Source organism: Opisthocomus hoazin, chromosome 1 (assembly GCF_030867145.1).
Source record: "Opisthocomus hoazin isolate bOpiHoa1 chromosome 1, bOpiHoa1.hap1, whole genome shotgun sequence".
Lineage (NCBI taxonomy): Eukaryota > Metazoa > Chordata > Aves > Opisthocomiformes > Opisthocomidae > Opisthocomus > Opisthocomus hoazin.
In genome coordinates, this window is record NC_134414.1 from 152,496,652 (window position 1) to 152,513,575 (window position 16,924).

Below are 16,924 nucleotides of genomic sequence, written 5' to 3' on the forward strand. Positions count from 1 at the left end.
AGAGAAGCCAAAGAAAAAAGGGATTTCTCTGTTTTACTTACTGTGAAACACTGATGTCATTGAACTAAAAAAGCAAAATTACTTACTCCAGAGGAGAACAGTTACATTTTTTTAAGGGTGGGGTGGGTGGAAAATCCAATCGATGTATTAAAAGGATGATATATTTAATCTAGTTTCTTTCTCTAAGTAAAGAATTATCCAAAATCACCAAAAATCAACAATTTTTTTTTTAAGCCAAAACACATCAGATGTAACTTTCTGAAAAAAGTCAGCAATGATTGATACCACATTAAGTTACTTAAAGGTTACTAAAAGCTATTAAAATGTTAGGGTTTAGTTGGGTTTTGGGTATTTTTAAATTTAATTGCAAATTGAAAAACACATAGACCTGCTAGATTTTAAAAACTGCAGATGATTAAACTATGCCATCTAATCCATTTTTTAAAAAATGTTACTATTATAGAAATTGACCACAAAAGGCAAATGGATTCATACAGATGAATATTCAAAATCCTAAAGCTATAGTGAAAACAATAAAAATAGACATATATCTGTACTTTTTAAACATAATCTAAGAGGAATAAAACTCCAGATTCCTAACAGTGATGTGGCTGTTTTATTTACTTTACACACTCCATTTACTTCTCAATCTTGATGAGAACAGCACCCAAAAAAAAAGAAATTGTGAGAAAGATTCTTTGAGAAACAATATCATTTCTTTTGTAACAGGAGTCAGTCTTATTGAAAGCAAAACTATTAATTTAAGGATGAAACATGAAGTTGGTGACAATGTTAGAAAAAAAAAATTAAGTCAAATCTGGCCTTCAGCTGAAACTTCTGTTTACTTCAATTGAAGCTGTACATGGATATGCAAAGAACTTTCCCACTACAAAGAGCCTTCAACAAGGAAAGAACGGGGGGGGGGGGGGGGGACCCAAGACTTTTCCCCCCAAAAATTAAGAGCAGGACAAAATAGTAACATCAAGAACCCTCCTGTTGCTGAAAGAGTGAGAGAGAGGAGGAAAGGGATTCTAATACAGCCACAAATCTCACTTCCTCTAACTCTACAAACTAAGACCATACATACGCCACCCTATTCGAGACTCCCTTGGTTCCTTTCTACAAGCCAGCTGGCATGGATGCAGAAACAAGCTCAGGCTTTCTTTGTTGTATAAGATAGAATAAAATGTAAATAGATTTTAAAAGGCTGTAGCTTTAGGGACTGAATTTGAGAGAAAGCTTTGGCTGTATTAGCTTGGTTTGAAACTTCTTGGTATTTTACACTGTGTCAGACCTCCCACAAATTGGCTAATTCAGATGAGAAAAACCATGATTAAGACACGTTCTTGTTCTCAGCAGCTCGCCTCTTCAGAGGGGCACAAACGCTGCTTACAGTAAGGCTCTTGGCTGAACGTCTTTTCAAAATGCGAAAGCAAATCCTGCTGGAATACAGCCTTCCTCAACTGGATGCATGCAGATTTATTAAGCATATGTAAAGGTATTTAAAAGACTAGAGGCCAGATTTAAAAACCTAAAGTAGTGCAGCAGAGATTAAAAATACAAAATATCAAAAAATGAATAAAAAATTGTTTCTTCCTTAAAAAGTACTATTTGGTTTCTATTGTGCAATGGAAGATTCACCAGCTATGGCAGTGATTGGTATCTGATAAAATAATTTAATCAATGGTAACAGAAGAGGAATGTGTTTAAAGTTTATGAAATACTGTCACAGGAATTGCAACATGTCTCAGGGCTGCTATTTTTATTTAATAAATATTCATATCTCAAAAGAACATGCAACTAAAGACAACATTGATGTAAGAAGGGGGGCAAGTGCCACTAGACCCTCATCCATGTGAGAACTATCTCATGAAAATATGTGAAATATGAGATATCTTCAGACTACTCCTGTAGTCTTTGTTACAGGATAGCCACAGTATACTCTTTCTCCCTGCATGCAATGCAAGATGTCCACTGTATTTTTGGCTGAATACCATAAAGCCCTGAATAATTTTCCTCTGTTAACACTGTCACCATATTTTTAGTAAATAAAAACAGTATAAGATATCTAAGACCTGCTTAATTTAGTTTAAAACAAAAAGACTGACCGTGCTAAACTAACACACGGCTAAAATGAATCTTTGTAAGCAATGGGTCCAAGTCCCATTCACGGAAGCAACTTCTCACCGCTCCAACTGCATGCAGCTGCATTCTGGCTGGTCACTGGGGGATTCTGTGTAGGTAATAGAATTCCCAAGTGGCAGAGATACAGTCACACTCCATATGAAACCGAGGAATTGTTCTCCTCTAGTGACCACAATTACATTAGGCTGCATTTAGAAGAGTGTGGCCAGCAGGTCAAGGGAGGTTCTGCTCCCCCTCTACACTGCCCTGGTGAGGCCCCATCTGGAGTACTCTGTCCAGTTCTGGGCTCCCCACTTCAAGAAAGATGAGGAGCTACTGGAGAGAGTCCAGCGGAGGGCTACGAGGATGAGGAGGGGACAGGAGCATCTGTCATATGAGGAAAGGCTGAGGGAGCTGGGCTTGTTCAGCCTGAAGAAGAGAAGGCTGAGAGAGGACCTTAGAAATGCGTATAAATATCTGCAGGGTGGGTGTCAGGAGGATGGGGCCAGATTCTTTTCAGTGGTGCCCAGCGACAGGACAAGGGGCAATGGGCACAAACTGAAGCAGAGGAAGTTCCAGCTGAACACGAGGAAGAACTTCTTCACTCTGAGGGTGATGGAGCACTGGCCCAGGCTGCCCAGGGAGGCTGTGGAGTCTCCTTCTCTGGAGATATTCAAAATCTCCCTGGACAAGGTCCTGTGCAGCCTGCTGTGGGTGACCCTGCTTTGGCAGGGGGTTGGGCTGGGTGACCCACAGAGGTCGCTTTCAACCCCGAACATTCTGTGATTCTGTGATTTACAAGGGGGAAGCTCCCGAATGAAGCAGATTCAATGGAAGTGATAACAATATTGAAAAATACCCAATAAACACTGGCAGACTCAAGAAGAAAGAAGGGAGAGCAAAACCACCCCAGAAGCAGCTAATTTCAAAGTAGTCTAGTACAGACTTTCTTTTGTTCAAGCTGAAGTGTTCAGCACAATTCACTATTAAAACCGTCAATGAAAATTGTAACTGCTACATAACAATAAAAAGCATGCATAAGATTAAATATTCCTTAATGGAAACATGCATCAAGCGTCTGCTCAGTAACAAAAGTAAGTAATAACAAAAAGTACACTATCGTAGAAGTCTAGTAGTATGACTCTCTTCTTAATAGTTTTAAGGAGTAGTATTTTTAAATATGACAAAGAGTTGTTTGTGTTTTGTTTTTTTTGGGGGTGTGTGTTGTCTTTGGAGTTTTTTTTTTAAATAAAATATTTCACAAAAGCAGGCAACAAACTGAAACACTGCCTGAAATTATGGGTTTGCTAATGAAGACGGAAATGGATATCTCCTTTTCTTCTTTATCACTAACAAGAAGGCTCTTCAATCATAAAAATTACTTTTCCAGTTATACTATTTGAATATAAGGGAGGTCCAGAATATTTTTCATTGCTTTTTGCTTATAAGCTCAAATATATTTTTCTTTCTTAGCTTCGCTGAAGTTACCTAGCCTCATTTCTCTACTTAGCAGACTAACGGAAAATTACTTTTCAATGGCACACTCACTTCTTTCTATATACTTGTGTCAAAGCTCAGACTATATGCTCAGCCCTTTGAAAACCTACCACAGGAACTTGGATTGTTCTCCCTACATACAAAGGAACTACATTAAGTGCAGAATTACGAGTTGAAATTCTTCATATTATATATAACAATATTATAAGACATGAAGAAATTAAAAATTGCTCTCAGTCCTTTATCATAGCATCTTGGACAACTTTTTAAGCACTAATCGGACTTGCATTTTCATATTTTTAGTTAAATTTCATTATGGTACTTATTTCTGGTAATTAATATTGTCTGTCTAGCAATACATTTAACTAATAGGTTCATTTTTAAGGAATTGTATAGGACTAGGAAAGTCTGTTTTACCTCAACGTTCTTCAAGTTTAAGAACAGATGTTCTAGTTTTCATTAGCATCAGTTTTCTTTAAATGATAAAACTTTCGCCAAGAAAAGTAAAAGAGTTCTCAGTAGTTATAGTACATGATTATTTTAAATGTCACATGCTGTTCTGGACCTTTCAAATCTTTAATGAGGAAAAAAAAATTCATACAAGTCTCAACAGCAAAACTTTTTTTTTTTAAAGAAGAGTTGCAGCGAAGTAACTAAAAGTAATTAGTGTCATTATGGTTATCTATAAGCAGAATCAAAAATATTCAGTGTAAGAATATACACTAGAAAACAGATTTTACCTTACAAACATGTATATTTATCTGAAGAAAAAAAAAAGAAAGATGGAACAGCAATCGAGTTATGTTGATACATAATCAGAGCCGACTTTCACCTTCTCTTATCTCCTCCATCTCTCAAACACTGTTTTATTCTTTAAAGCTTCTCATAATCAGATGGTAGTTTCAAAACCTTGAGGGTATCAGGATATATCAGGATATCTGCTATATAGATATCAGGAGCTATATAGAAATATATAGGAGCTATATAGAAATATATAGCTATATATTATCAGGAGCTATATATCAGGATATATCAGGAGCTATATAGAAATAACCTGTTACTATTATATTACTAATTAAGATGCTATGCATTTGGCCTACATATAAAAATTTCTGCAGTTACTTGTTTACGCAAGTTAAAAGAGCCTAAATCTTAAAGGCATAATTAATAAGGAAATTTCCAAGTTAACAAAGCATGCATAAATAAATTTCACTTTGACATGTAAGTCATGTGAGTTTTTCTTAGTTATGATTAACCTCCAGTGTATCAATTACCTAGATTAGAATATGTGTATAGAAGTAAGGTTGTTTAATACTTGACAAATTACACCTTTCAATTGATCACACTGTTGCAACACCTAGTGTGTACTATATATGAAGTTAAATACAGATTGAAGAAGTAAATTTAAAGGTGTTTAATAGGTTAATTAGGCAACAGTTCACAGTTTATTAATGAACTATGAACCAAGTAAGAAGATTTAGCAGTTAAAGGGCAATGAAGGGACAATTCTTCAAAATTGTTCCCAAAACATCATCATAATATTTGCTATGCATCTTCTTTCTCTCAAGTACATAAAGACAAAACAAAAAAATGCTATTAAAAGTATTGACTCATTTTGACTAATATTGGCTAAGAATTAGTATTTTGATAGTGATCAAAGACCAAGTACTAACAATAATTACACTGTCTGAGAAATCTTACATTGTGTCTGAGAAATCTTACATTGAACACAAACAAGAGTCAAGTGGATCCAGAGACAATCTTGATGAGACAAGCTGGGTGATAAAGAACTCCAAATTATCCATGTTAAATCTATTTGTACATTTCACAACTATCTCAATTATAATTTCCACATTAAATAGAAAAAAGAAAAAGATTAATCATCCTGAACACACTCACTGTGAATGCACAAATGGACACGTGCAGTAGCTGTGATGGACCTGTGACACACTGAACGTGAATTAGTCAGTGCAGTCAAATAAGTTTAGGATACACTGGCATAAACCAGATCAGGCCAGTGAAAAAGCAGCCAGGACAGGAATCTTGTTTTCAAAAAAATACTTTTACTTCCACATACTTATACACTAGAAAAATGAAAGTTATCTAAGCACAATATTTTGCATATCTTCAAAATCAGAGAGCCAAAAGAGGCACAGAACTTTAAATGAATAAATGCTAGGCATGCTATAGGTCTGTAACTGAATAATACAGTATAACGCAAGTTAGGCATTCAAAGCTGTTAAGTAACAGCACAATAGCGGTATAGAGCGGTATAGAGGTATATTTGAACACAGCATATTATTAAAACAAAATTAGCACACTTACACTTAGTCTTATATCCACTCGTCTAATTAATCATTCTGAAACAAGACAATAAAATAATTCATAAAAGCAGAATTTAAGAGGAAAACATAAAGGCAAGGGAGAAGAATCTTCTCCTAACAGGAATTAAAAGTTATTTTTCCTCATACCATTGAAAAATAATTTCAAGACGACATCAAAAGTGGGAAAAAAAAAAAACAGGCCAAAAGATAAACAGTTTGAAATTATTAATAAAATAGAGACTTTGAATAAAAATGAATGCCTGAAAGAGTACATAGAGTAACATTAAAAAAATATAAAACATGAAGAAATAAATGTGAGGTATCTGGCACACACTTGAAAAAGAGGTGGGCAAGGGATTGTTGCTATATCCATAGATACCTTTAACAGTTCAGCAAAAAGATGCATTGCTACCTGTGAAAGTCCCTTTTCTGAAATCCCCCATCTTCAGTGTTCCATACTTTTAAACCCTGCTGTGACCTGTGAAATTTCCTGGAATCTCATTCATAAATTTAGTTGCAGGTACAGCAGAAAAGTTTTTTTCACACCTATTTTTCTTTATTAGCATTCCGTCTCCTCTATGTCTGCACCGAAAACCAACCTAAATATTTTCTTAGAAGATGTTATTTAACAGGATGCAAGTCATATATTAGTTTTGAAAGAAAACATACATTTTCTAGTACTCCAGCCACAAAAAGCACCTACCTCCAAGACCTGTTTCAAATCTCCTGCAGAACACCTTTTCCAGAATCATAAATGCACTCTTCTGGAAGAAAAGACACGGAAGGCGATGACAGAGTGTTGCCTTTTATGTGAGAGAGGAGCTGGAATGCATGGAGCTCTGTTCCGGGGTAAGCAATGTCAAGAACTTCTGGGTCAACATAGCGGACACTGATGCGTCTGCTTGCTATAAACCGGATGGTCTACAGGAAGATGATGTAGCTGAGGCCTTCTTCAGACAACAGGAAGAAGCCTCACATTCACAGGCCCCGGTCCTCATCCACCCCAGTGTTGGCTGGAGAGACAACACAGCAAGGCACAAGCAACCCAGGAGATTCCTGGGGTACATTGATTACAACTTCCTAACACAGGTGACTGAGGAGCAACCTCTGAGGCACTCTGTTGGACCTGATATTAAAAATATGGAAGGATTGTTTGGGCACGTGAAAGTCACTGGCAGCGTGCCTTGGCTGCAGTGACTGTGAGACGGTGGGAGCTGAAGGAGCAGGGCAAAAAGCAGGATCAGAACACTGGACTTCAGGAGAGAAGACTTTGGTCTCTTTGGGTGTCTGCTTGGAAGAATTCCACAGGTTACAACCCCAGAAAGAGGGCTCCAAGAGAGCTGGTGGCTCTTCTAGGATTATCTCTTCCAAGTTCAAGAATGGTCCATTGTGACAAGCAGGAAATCAAGCAAAGACAGCAGGAGGTCTGCATGGATGAACAAGAAGCTCCTCACTAAACTCTGTAATAAAAAGGAAGCTTACAGGAGGTGGAAGCAGGAGTACGCGATCCAGGGGGAACACAGAGCTGTTTTTCAAGTGTGTAGGGATGGAGTTAAGAAAACCAAAGCCCACCTGGTTTTGAATCCAGCTAGGGACATGAAGCGCTACAAGAAAGGAGTCCACAAGTGTGTTAACAGCAGAAGGAAGACTAGTGAAAATGCGAACCCACTGCTGAGTGGGGCAGGGGCCCTGGTGACAAAGGACATGAAAAATGCTTTCTTTGCCTCAGTTCTTAATGCTGAGACTGGCCTTCAGGAATCCCAGGCCCCTGAAACGCAAGAGAAAGTCTGGAGCAAGGAAGACTTAAACCCGCAGTGGAAGACGATCGTGTTAGGGAACACTAAAACAAAGCAGACTCAAACAAGTCCATGGTGCCTTAACAGGACACAGCCACAAGCACTGAAGGAGCTGGCGGATGTCATTGCGAGGCCACACCCAATAATCTTTGAAAGATTGTGGTGATCAGGGCAGGTTCCCAAGTACTGGAAGAAAGTAAACGTCATGCCTGTCCTCAAGAAGGGCAGGAAAGAGGATCTGTAGAACTGCAGGCCCATCAGCCTCACCTCAGTCCCCAGGGAGGTGATGGAGCAACTGATCCTAGAAACCATTTCCAGACACAAGAAATAAAGATATAGTAAGCATGGATTTACAAAGGGAAAATCATGATTAACCAATCTGATAGCCTTCTATGATAGGAGTGGTTGGATATTGTTTATCTCTGCTTTAGCAAGGCTTTTGACACTGTCTCCCATAACATCCTTATAAACAAGCTCACAAAGTATGGGTTAGATAAGTGGACAGTGAGGTGGACTTCAAACTGGCTGAATGCTTGCATCCAGAGGGTGATGATCAGTGGCAGAAAATCCACCTGGTGACAAGTGGTGTACCACATGGATCGATACTGGGGCCAATACTGTCATTAATGACTACTGTCATTAATGACCTGGATGACAGGGCAGAATGCACTCTCAGCAAGTTTGCAGATGATACAGACCTGTGAGGAGGTGGTGATACACCTGACCACCTGCCATTCAGTGGGTCCTTGACAGGCTAAAATTTAACAAAGGGAAATGCTAAGCCTGGCAGGAATAATCCCATGTACCAGTACACACTCCGGGTCAAATGGCAGGAAAACAGTTTTGCAGAGAAGAACCTGTGCGGCAATGGTGGACAATTAGTCCACTAGTGCATTGACTACACCATTTGGCTTGGTGTCAGCCAGAAACTTAGTGAGGGTGTACTCAATCCCACTATGCCATTAACGAAGATATTAAACAGTATTGCTCCTAGTACAGACCCTTGAGGGGCAACCACTTGTTACTGGTTTCCATTTGGACACTAAGCTGTTGAATGCAACTCTTTGGATACAGCCATCCAGCCAATTCCTTATCCATCCAGTAGTCCATCCATCAAATCCACTTCTCTCCAATTTAGTGGCAAGAATGTTGTGGGAAACTGTATCTCAAGAGGTCCCTTCCACTGCAATGATTCTGTGAATGAAATACATGGTTTAGATGGAATTTTTCTACTTTACCAGTCATTTTTAGAACAGTATTTTTCAGTCTACAACTGATATATAGAGTAAGAAAAGAGCCCACTGTAAAGCATCATAGCAAAAAAGTAACGTTGGCATAACTGACAAATACCTTCAGATGTTTTCTGTGAGTCACTAACCTTCTGACTGATATTATTAATTAAACAAAGTAGCACTGAGCTTTCGTATGCGCTTTACTACTAATGTTACAATCAAAAACAGCAGTCATAGCAATACACCAGATATCATTTACTCCAGGCCAAGGCTCTGAATCAACAATAATTCTCCAGTTTCCATTAAGAAATACAAGACGTATTCAAATTTGAGAGATTTATGAAGATTCTTATGTGAATTAGTTAAACAATTCCCCTTCAAAATCCCTGGTAGATTATATTAAAATCGCCTACATTATTTCTAGTAACCATGTGTGGCAAAACTGAAATTGTCATTAAACCAGTTCAACATAGTTAGCGTGCAAGCATAGAAGTAGTTATGTTTAACCTACTTCAACAGCTGAGAAACAGAAACAGGGAAAACAGCAAAACAGGACGGTACTTTTGCTGTTTACACGATCCAGATATGTCAGTCATCCCTAAATCTCCAGAGCCAGCTCAAGAAGAGAAAAATGTTTCACAACCTGTGGTTGAATCCATAATTTCAACCCTCCTTCCCCAATCTGAACTGAAGTTAAAGTAAAATTCTTTAAAATCTAATTCCAACTGTAGCATTAAACAGCTTACAACTGTGCTTTTTTTGCTATAAGCATTCTTACACATATCACATTTCAGTAAAGGAAAACAATAACTTTTCTCCGAAATTCATACATAGATGCTGGGGGAGGGGTGGAATACCTCAGAAAAGCATAATTAATTTCTTCCTTTCAGTTACCAAATTCACAGATTTGTTGTAATAAACACATCAAGGTATACTTAGCTTGCAAACAGAAGTAAATCTGTCAGACCCTGCTCACCAGTTTCTCTGGAATGGAGATAACCTTTGCAGTCAAAATGATACAAAATTAATTTCAAAGGTGAACTGCAGTTTGAAGAAAGAGCGTGGTTACTCACGCTGTACCTTATTTTAGGTTCAGTATAATGGCAACAGACAAATTCTTGGATGTTATCTTCCATCACTACAATTATTTTTTTTTCCCCAAGAACTACCCCCCCAAATGGAAGAACTGGTCTCTTTATTAAATCAGGATAAAAACACACCTGTTTGCATGGGGGTACACTTTATTTACTAGATCATTAACACATAGTGAATACTTCCTCCAGAGAAAGTTGTATCTTCAAACACAGCACACAAAATTCATCCTATAGCCAACTAGCACTAGGAAACATGACCTTTTCACCCTGTCACTTCAACTGCAAGTGCTCCCAAGAGCTTGTTTTGCTAGACAGCCAACTGCAAGATTGCTTCTTGAAATTACTTTAGGAAATCAATGTTCATACAAGGCCAGGATTGCTTATGTACGTTTAAAGCACAACACAGAGGTCTTCCAGAATAGGAAGCTTTCTCTCTGGGACCATCTGTGTTCATTCCAAAAACACAAACTTCCTATTGTCAACACAAACAGGTCTATTATTCAAGGAAGATGTGCATTTCAGATTTCTCTCCTATGTCCTCAGGTTTCAGCCGCTGAGACTTCTCACAATACGGACAGCTGACGGACCACACATTGTAGGTCTAGCGCCGGCTTGAAACGGACAGTGTTCCTGTTATCAACAAAAACAGAGGCTGGGGAAGTTAGAGAGCTGTTTGTTCTTCTCTCAAACGCTGGGAAGTACCCGTATTAGAGGCAAAGTTACACTCCCCAGCTGTCAACATTGGATAAGAAAGGAAGAAGCGAAGGCGGATGGAAGGCACAGAAGGGCTGAGTTTATCCGTTAGGTAAGCAAGGTCAGGAACAAGTGGACAAACAGAAGAAGGAATAACAACAGAGAAGGAGGAGAGGGCAAAAATACAATGCTGCAGGGAACAAGGAAGGAAAAGGTACCTAAGGAAAGGCATGACCTAGAAGAGTTACCCCTAACTCTCAGTCACCTATGCCCTTATGCACACCAGCTCCTGATCTGTGTTCAGACCAGCACCACATGGCATCACTGTCACAGGACAAGGTTCCTTAGAAGAAGTACTGGACTTTGGACAAGATCACACTGGGAGTAGCGAGGAGGGGTGATATCTACGACTAACTTCCCACTCCTCAATCCTTCTTAATAGCTTCTATTCACTTTTAACTGCTGTCCCTCCTACCCTTCTTGGAACACCACTGAACAGCTCTCAAAACCACAGCTCTCCAAAGCCACTTCACCCATCTCAGAAACCAGTATACCTACTTACTTCTGAAATATCTTCTGTCATCATTGCAAAACTGAATTTTGCCATCAAGACAAAATTAGTTACCTTGTTTCTTGTTCTTGGAATTGCAAAACTGTAATTCCAACTCCTCAAGAGAAATTCTTTTCATTATAGGAAGTTTAGCATGTAACCACTAGAGCTAGTACTTAGTCATTTATTTAATTAATAGTGAGATTACTATGACATAGTTTGAATCTAAAATCAAAGATTTTAAGCTACCATATGAAATATTATGTGGCTTAATTCAATTTTGAAAGCAAGAAACTCCATGAAGAGTAGTGGTGGGCAACAGTATAGGATACAATTTTAAATACTAAAAGAAAGAGGAAAAAAAATCAAAAGTATCCATACACATAAAACCAGGTATCATCACATTAAGCCACATTATTTAACATTCCTTTTTCAACACCTTATGAATACAAGCAAGTTTTTAACATGTACTGGGTACAATTTTTGAGATTCAGAGTATATTCAGTCCTAAATTGTAAGTACATCTCAATTACTGTTTGTATAACTCAATTTAAATGCGAAATTGTATGATGAATCTAGCATTAACATAAAGTTTTAATTTTTATATACCTTACAAAGTATTTTAAAGTTTTGCAGCATGATCTCCACAAACAAGGAGACAGACACAACAAAGTATGCATTTTATTTTATACGAATGCGTGTGATATATGGGTCCACTATATAAAAAAACCCAACATTAACATGCAATATTAATCAGATTAAAAATAAACTCATCCCTCCAAACTAGGAGGGATGAAACTAGTCCACAAATCTCAAGTTTACCTTTTCTTGTCTTACTTAAACGCACTTATAATTTAATGTGACATTTGCACAGGTACTCAAATGAAAAATTCCCCAAACATCAACAGTTACAGAAATAAATAAATGAAACAACATCTTATACCTGCAATGACTGTACTTATGTTACCATACCATTTAGTCCCAGCTAGATGTTATTGTATGACCTAATGATCCAAAGAAACTTCACTACTTATCAATCTATCAATACTTCCTTCAGTATAAGCTTCCTCTCTTTGCCTTTCCAAAACATCATTTAAAGAGGGAGTCTACCCCACCTGCTTTTTTACACACAAAAATATCATTCAAAATGAAATTACAGTATTAAGCCAATGCATTTTTAATCATGACTTTTTGCAACAACAGGAATATTGCTAAACAAAATAAGCATATTGAAGTCACTTTAAAAAAAATATTTAAAAGACATTTCCTAAAAAAAGGCAGAACAGAACCAAGAGATCAAAAAAAACAACCCAACCAATTTTTTCTGCTTTCAAAACAACTATAGATTTGTCAAGTTAGAAGACGAGATGTCAGCTGGCAAAAAAAAAAATAAAAAAAAAAAATCTCTGTTTCAAAAAGAACAATCACACCACGTCAACTATATTGTTCTTTAAAAAAACAGTCTGTTTAACTTCCAGAAAGGCCTGATGATGGGGAAAAAATGTGTAAAACCACAACTACAATTTTCCAGCAGCAATGCAGACTATTTCAAATGCGACTGTGTGGTAAATCAAAGAAATAGCAGGGGAAAAGTATGATCCAGTTCTTACTGAATCATCAAAAACAGTTGTCTGTAGATAGACCAAACATCAGAATTCATATCAGCTAAAGAATCTGTCCAAGGAACTAAGTTCCTACTCAGAGCACGGGAACCCAGTCACTATTTTCCATTCTCAAATGAAATGTTCCCTTTCTGATTTGTAAATGAGAGGACATCACCTACTAAACAGGAGTACTCATTTCGCTATTGACGGTTTTTCACTGTATTACAAATTGGGGAATGGTAGTTTTAAAACGCAGCATTTATTCCTTTCATAGTATCATAGAATGGGTTGGGTTGGAAGGGACCTTTAAAGGTCATCTAGTCCAAGCCCCCTGCAATGAGCAGGGACATCTACCACTAGATCAGGTTGCTCAGAGCCCTGTCCAACCTGACCTTGAATGTTCCCAGGGTTGGGGCCTCCACTACCTCTCCGAGCAACCTGTTCCAGTGTTTCACCACCCTTATCATATAAAATGTCTTCCTTCTATCGAGTCTAATGCTACTCTCCCTTAGTTTAAAGCCATCACTCCTTGTCCTATCGCAGCAAGCCCTGCTGTAAATATTTTCCCCATCTTTGCCATAAGCCCCCTTCAGGTACTGAAAGGCTGCTGTAAGGTCTCCCCGCAGCCTTCTCTTCTCCAGGCTGAACAGCCCCAACTCTCAGCATTTCCTCATAGGAGAGGTGCTCCAGCCCTCGGATCACCTTTGCAGCCTCCACCGGACCCTCTCCCCCAGGTCCATGTCTTTCCTGTGCTGGGGGCTCCAGAGCTGGACGCAGGACTCCAGGTGTGGTCTCACCAGAGTGGAGCAAAAAGGCAGAATCCCCTCCCTCGACCTACTGGCCACGCTGCTTTGGGTGCAGCCCGGAGTATGGTTGGCAACATTTCTACAACCTGTTGCAATGGGGCTGCAGCAAAATCTTAGATTTATAGGATTAAAATGATCACTAATTCTGCATTGAAGTCAAAAACATGTACTACCCACTAGCACTAAATGTCTTGAAAATATGCAGCACCTCACATTTACAGAAAAGCTGAGTTGTTAAAAGTTGAGATGAATAATTACAAGACCATGTGATCAAAAGAAGGGAAAAAGACTGACATACCAACAAAAAAAAATAGAAAAATCTGGCTTACATTTGCACCTGTTTCCTTCCTGTCTAAATAAGCAAGGAATGATAAGGCTAAGATTGCATTTATGCAACTTTATGGTTCCAATACTGCACACAAGAAAACTAAAATTACACTTCCCACAGCAATTTTAACTCAGCTACATTTTGTGTGCAAAGAAGTTAGAATTACAGTATGTTATTCTGCCTCTTAAATACTACAAACAAAGTGAGAACGTGGGAATCATAACTGCAATTTTACCAGCTTGTATGAATTCAAAAATCTCAAAGAGAACATGGCATTAAATATGCAAACAATTCTATAATACTAGTTAATAGCAATTTGTTTATCTATTTATGAACCCACTGCTGCCCTTCTAATGTCTCTGGTTGTTGTAGTAACATATGGAAACAATATTAAGAATCTGAAAATACTACACGCTCTGTTCAATCTTGATTTTTTTAAAGCTAATTTTATTTAGACGAAACACAACTTTTTACTTTTCTCTTATACACAAGCATAAATGTGGCAACACACACACTATTGTCATCCATTGGTTAAATGCTAACACTATACCAAAGATGGAAATCTTCCCCCCTTGATGAGGAGCAGGGATTATCAATCTCCTTCAATTCTTCCATTTGCAGTACTACCAAATTAAGTATATGGCTTTCTCCACACCTATGATGAAGAAAGATTGTGACTAGGCCAGAATACAATTCAGTTCATCAGCGTACTAACCCAACTCAGAAAACATCTTTAAAATGCTTTATGTTCCTATCTTGTCTTTCAAAATATTTTTTTTTTTTAATATAAAAAACCTGAAAGCATGTTTTATTGAAACAATTTTGTGACAACAAAACTGTGGTAACATAACTGCCATCCTTGATTGAGTCAGAAATCAATGGGAAAAGATGGGAAAAAAAAAAAAGAATTACTGGGCTTAGTTAAAAAAGATTCATGAAATCTTCTCTCAGAACTAAGCACAATAACTACACAAAAAAAGAAAATACTCTAATCTAAATATCTCCTTGTTAAAGATCTGACTGACTGGCTCTGTTACCTCCAAACTAGCTTTTGGGAATTCCCTGTCACAACTGCCATAACTCAGATAATTAGTAAATATAAAGATGTATGAAATAATGCACATTCATGTAAAAAGCTGTTAGAACCATCTCATGAGACATTTGTTTTACATGTTATAGTCAAACATTAACAGAAATTTCATTTAAGAGGAATCAAGTCAAGGCACACCTACAGCTTAGGATGTCAGGATCAGTTCAGTTGGAAGTCTCACCCTGAGAGTTCCCAAAGCTCTTCCAGAGTCACCACCATAGTCTGCTTTTAAGCTTTTCAAGTCAACAGCACTAATAGCCAGCTGCTTCTACTGGAAAAAGAAATGCTAGCAAGACAGACAGCTGTACTGAACAGCTGCCAGATTTACTCAGTGTGTGGCCACAGGTGTTGACCCTAGTGTTGTAGGAGCCAAAGGAGAAAGACAAAAGGAATTGGCATGAAAAGTCGTACTAATAGAGAGCATCCAATATCCAAGTTTCATGAAAGTAATTTTAACTGTCAGCTCTTAGACACACGACTCACTCTTCTTCTCTGATTTGATTCGGGCTATCTCCAGAAGACAACAACAGGAAGTACATGAGTTTATCTACAAAGTTAAAGGTTATGACCCTTTCATTGCCATTCTTGAAAACTGTAGTACCCAACTCAAAGAGGTACGATACAGACAGACTGATACTTGCAAATCTCAGTAACATTCCCACTGCTTAAATACTTCTGCTTGAAGGTGAAAGTATTAAAAAATAATATCCACTAATTCTTTAGCCAGTACGATACTCCATAAATCAGAAGGTTTTTTAAGCAAAACTCATTTTTATAACATAGCTAAGCAAATATTTATTTCATTGAGTAGGATGTTACACACATAAACAAGAAAAAAAATAGATTATTATATTACCATAAGTTCTAGGAAGTACTGCAGCCAGGAATTCAATATAAATTATTACAGCAAGTCTTTAGTACAAATGGGAAACAGTGCAGTAGCTACTTAAAAACTATGCACAGCAGCACAAAAAAAAAGTGAAGCTGAATTGCCAACAAGAAAGTTTTGAAATTTTGTAAGTCTATAATATTTAGTTTGTCCTGCTACAACACTAGAAGAAGACTGAAAACTTCAATGAAAAATTTGTCTTGTATGTGAGACTTCACACATGTACTTAATGAACAATGTTGATTTTTGCAATGGAAGCAATTTTAATTCCATTGTGTAGCACTAATTACACTTACAGATTATTATTACGCAACACAAGCTATTCCATATCCAAGTCTGTTAATACTTTACAAATAACAGGCCATATCTCCTCTAGAACATGCCAAGCCATACTGTTAAACACACATCTATCGTGCAAAGTGTTTTTCTGTTCATCCGTTCTATGAAGTGGATCATAATAAGGATGAGTGATCTGAGTTTCAATAATGTACTTATGCAAGTGGGCTATTAAACCTATATTTCCACCAATGTCAAAAGTCAGGCTCTGATCTAAAGACCTTAAAATTCTTTAAATTCAAATGCCTTTGGAGAAGGCCTGTAGATACTGAACAGAGCATTTCTTGCATATAAAAATAGTTTATAAAAACTCCTCCTGAAAAAAATTAAGATACTACAAGAAAGAAATTACCTGGAGTGTCTTGTAGTGATCTTGATGTGAAGTTACTTTCTCTTTTTTTTCCTTCAAGAAATCCATTTCTAGAATACTGTGTTTTTCCAGTAAATATTCTAATTCCTGTCAAGTTTACAAAATAAAGTACATGAAGTTACAAACATTTGCAAATTGTGAAAATACAGATTCAGTTAATCATTCCAACTAATTTCGTTTCTGAAGACCAT

The 16,924-nt window shown here is 37.5% G+C and overlaps 1 protein-coding gene across 7 annotated transcripts in view; it reads right to left on the minus strand.

Annotated features, from left to right (window-relative positions):
* The window catches only part of CCDC91 (coiled-coil domain containing 91), a 166,403-nt gene that overhangs the window by 106,549 nt on the left and 42,930 nt on the right, over positions 1–16,924 (minus strand). For all 7 annotated transcript variants that reach the window (XR_012766080.1, XR_012766079.1, XM_075441969.1 and 4 more), the window contains exon 6: positions 16,716–16,820. Coding sequence is in view for 5 of the 7 variants with exons in the window: in XM_075441969.1 (XP_075298084.1) it covers positions 16,716–16,820 (105 nt within the window). In the remaining 2 variants the exon portion in view is untranslated. The remainder of the gene's footprint in view (positions 1–16,715; positions 16,821–16,924) is intronic.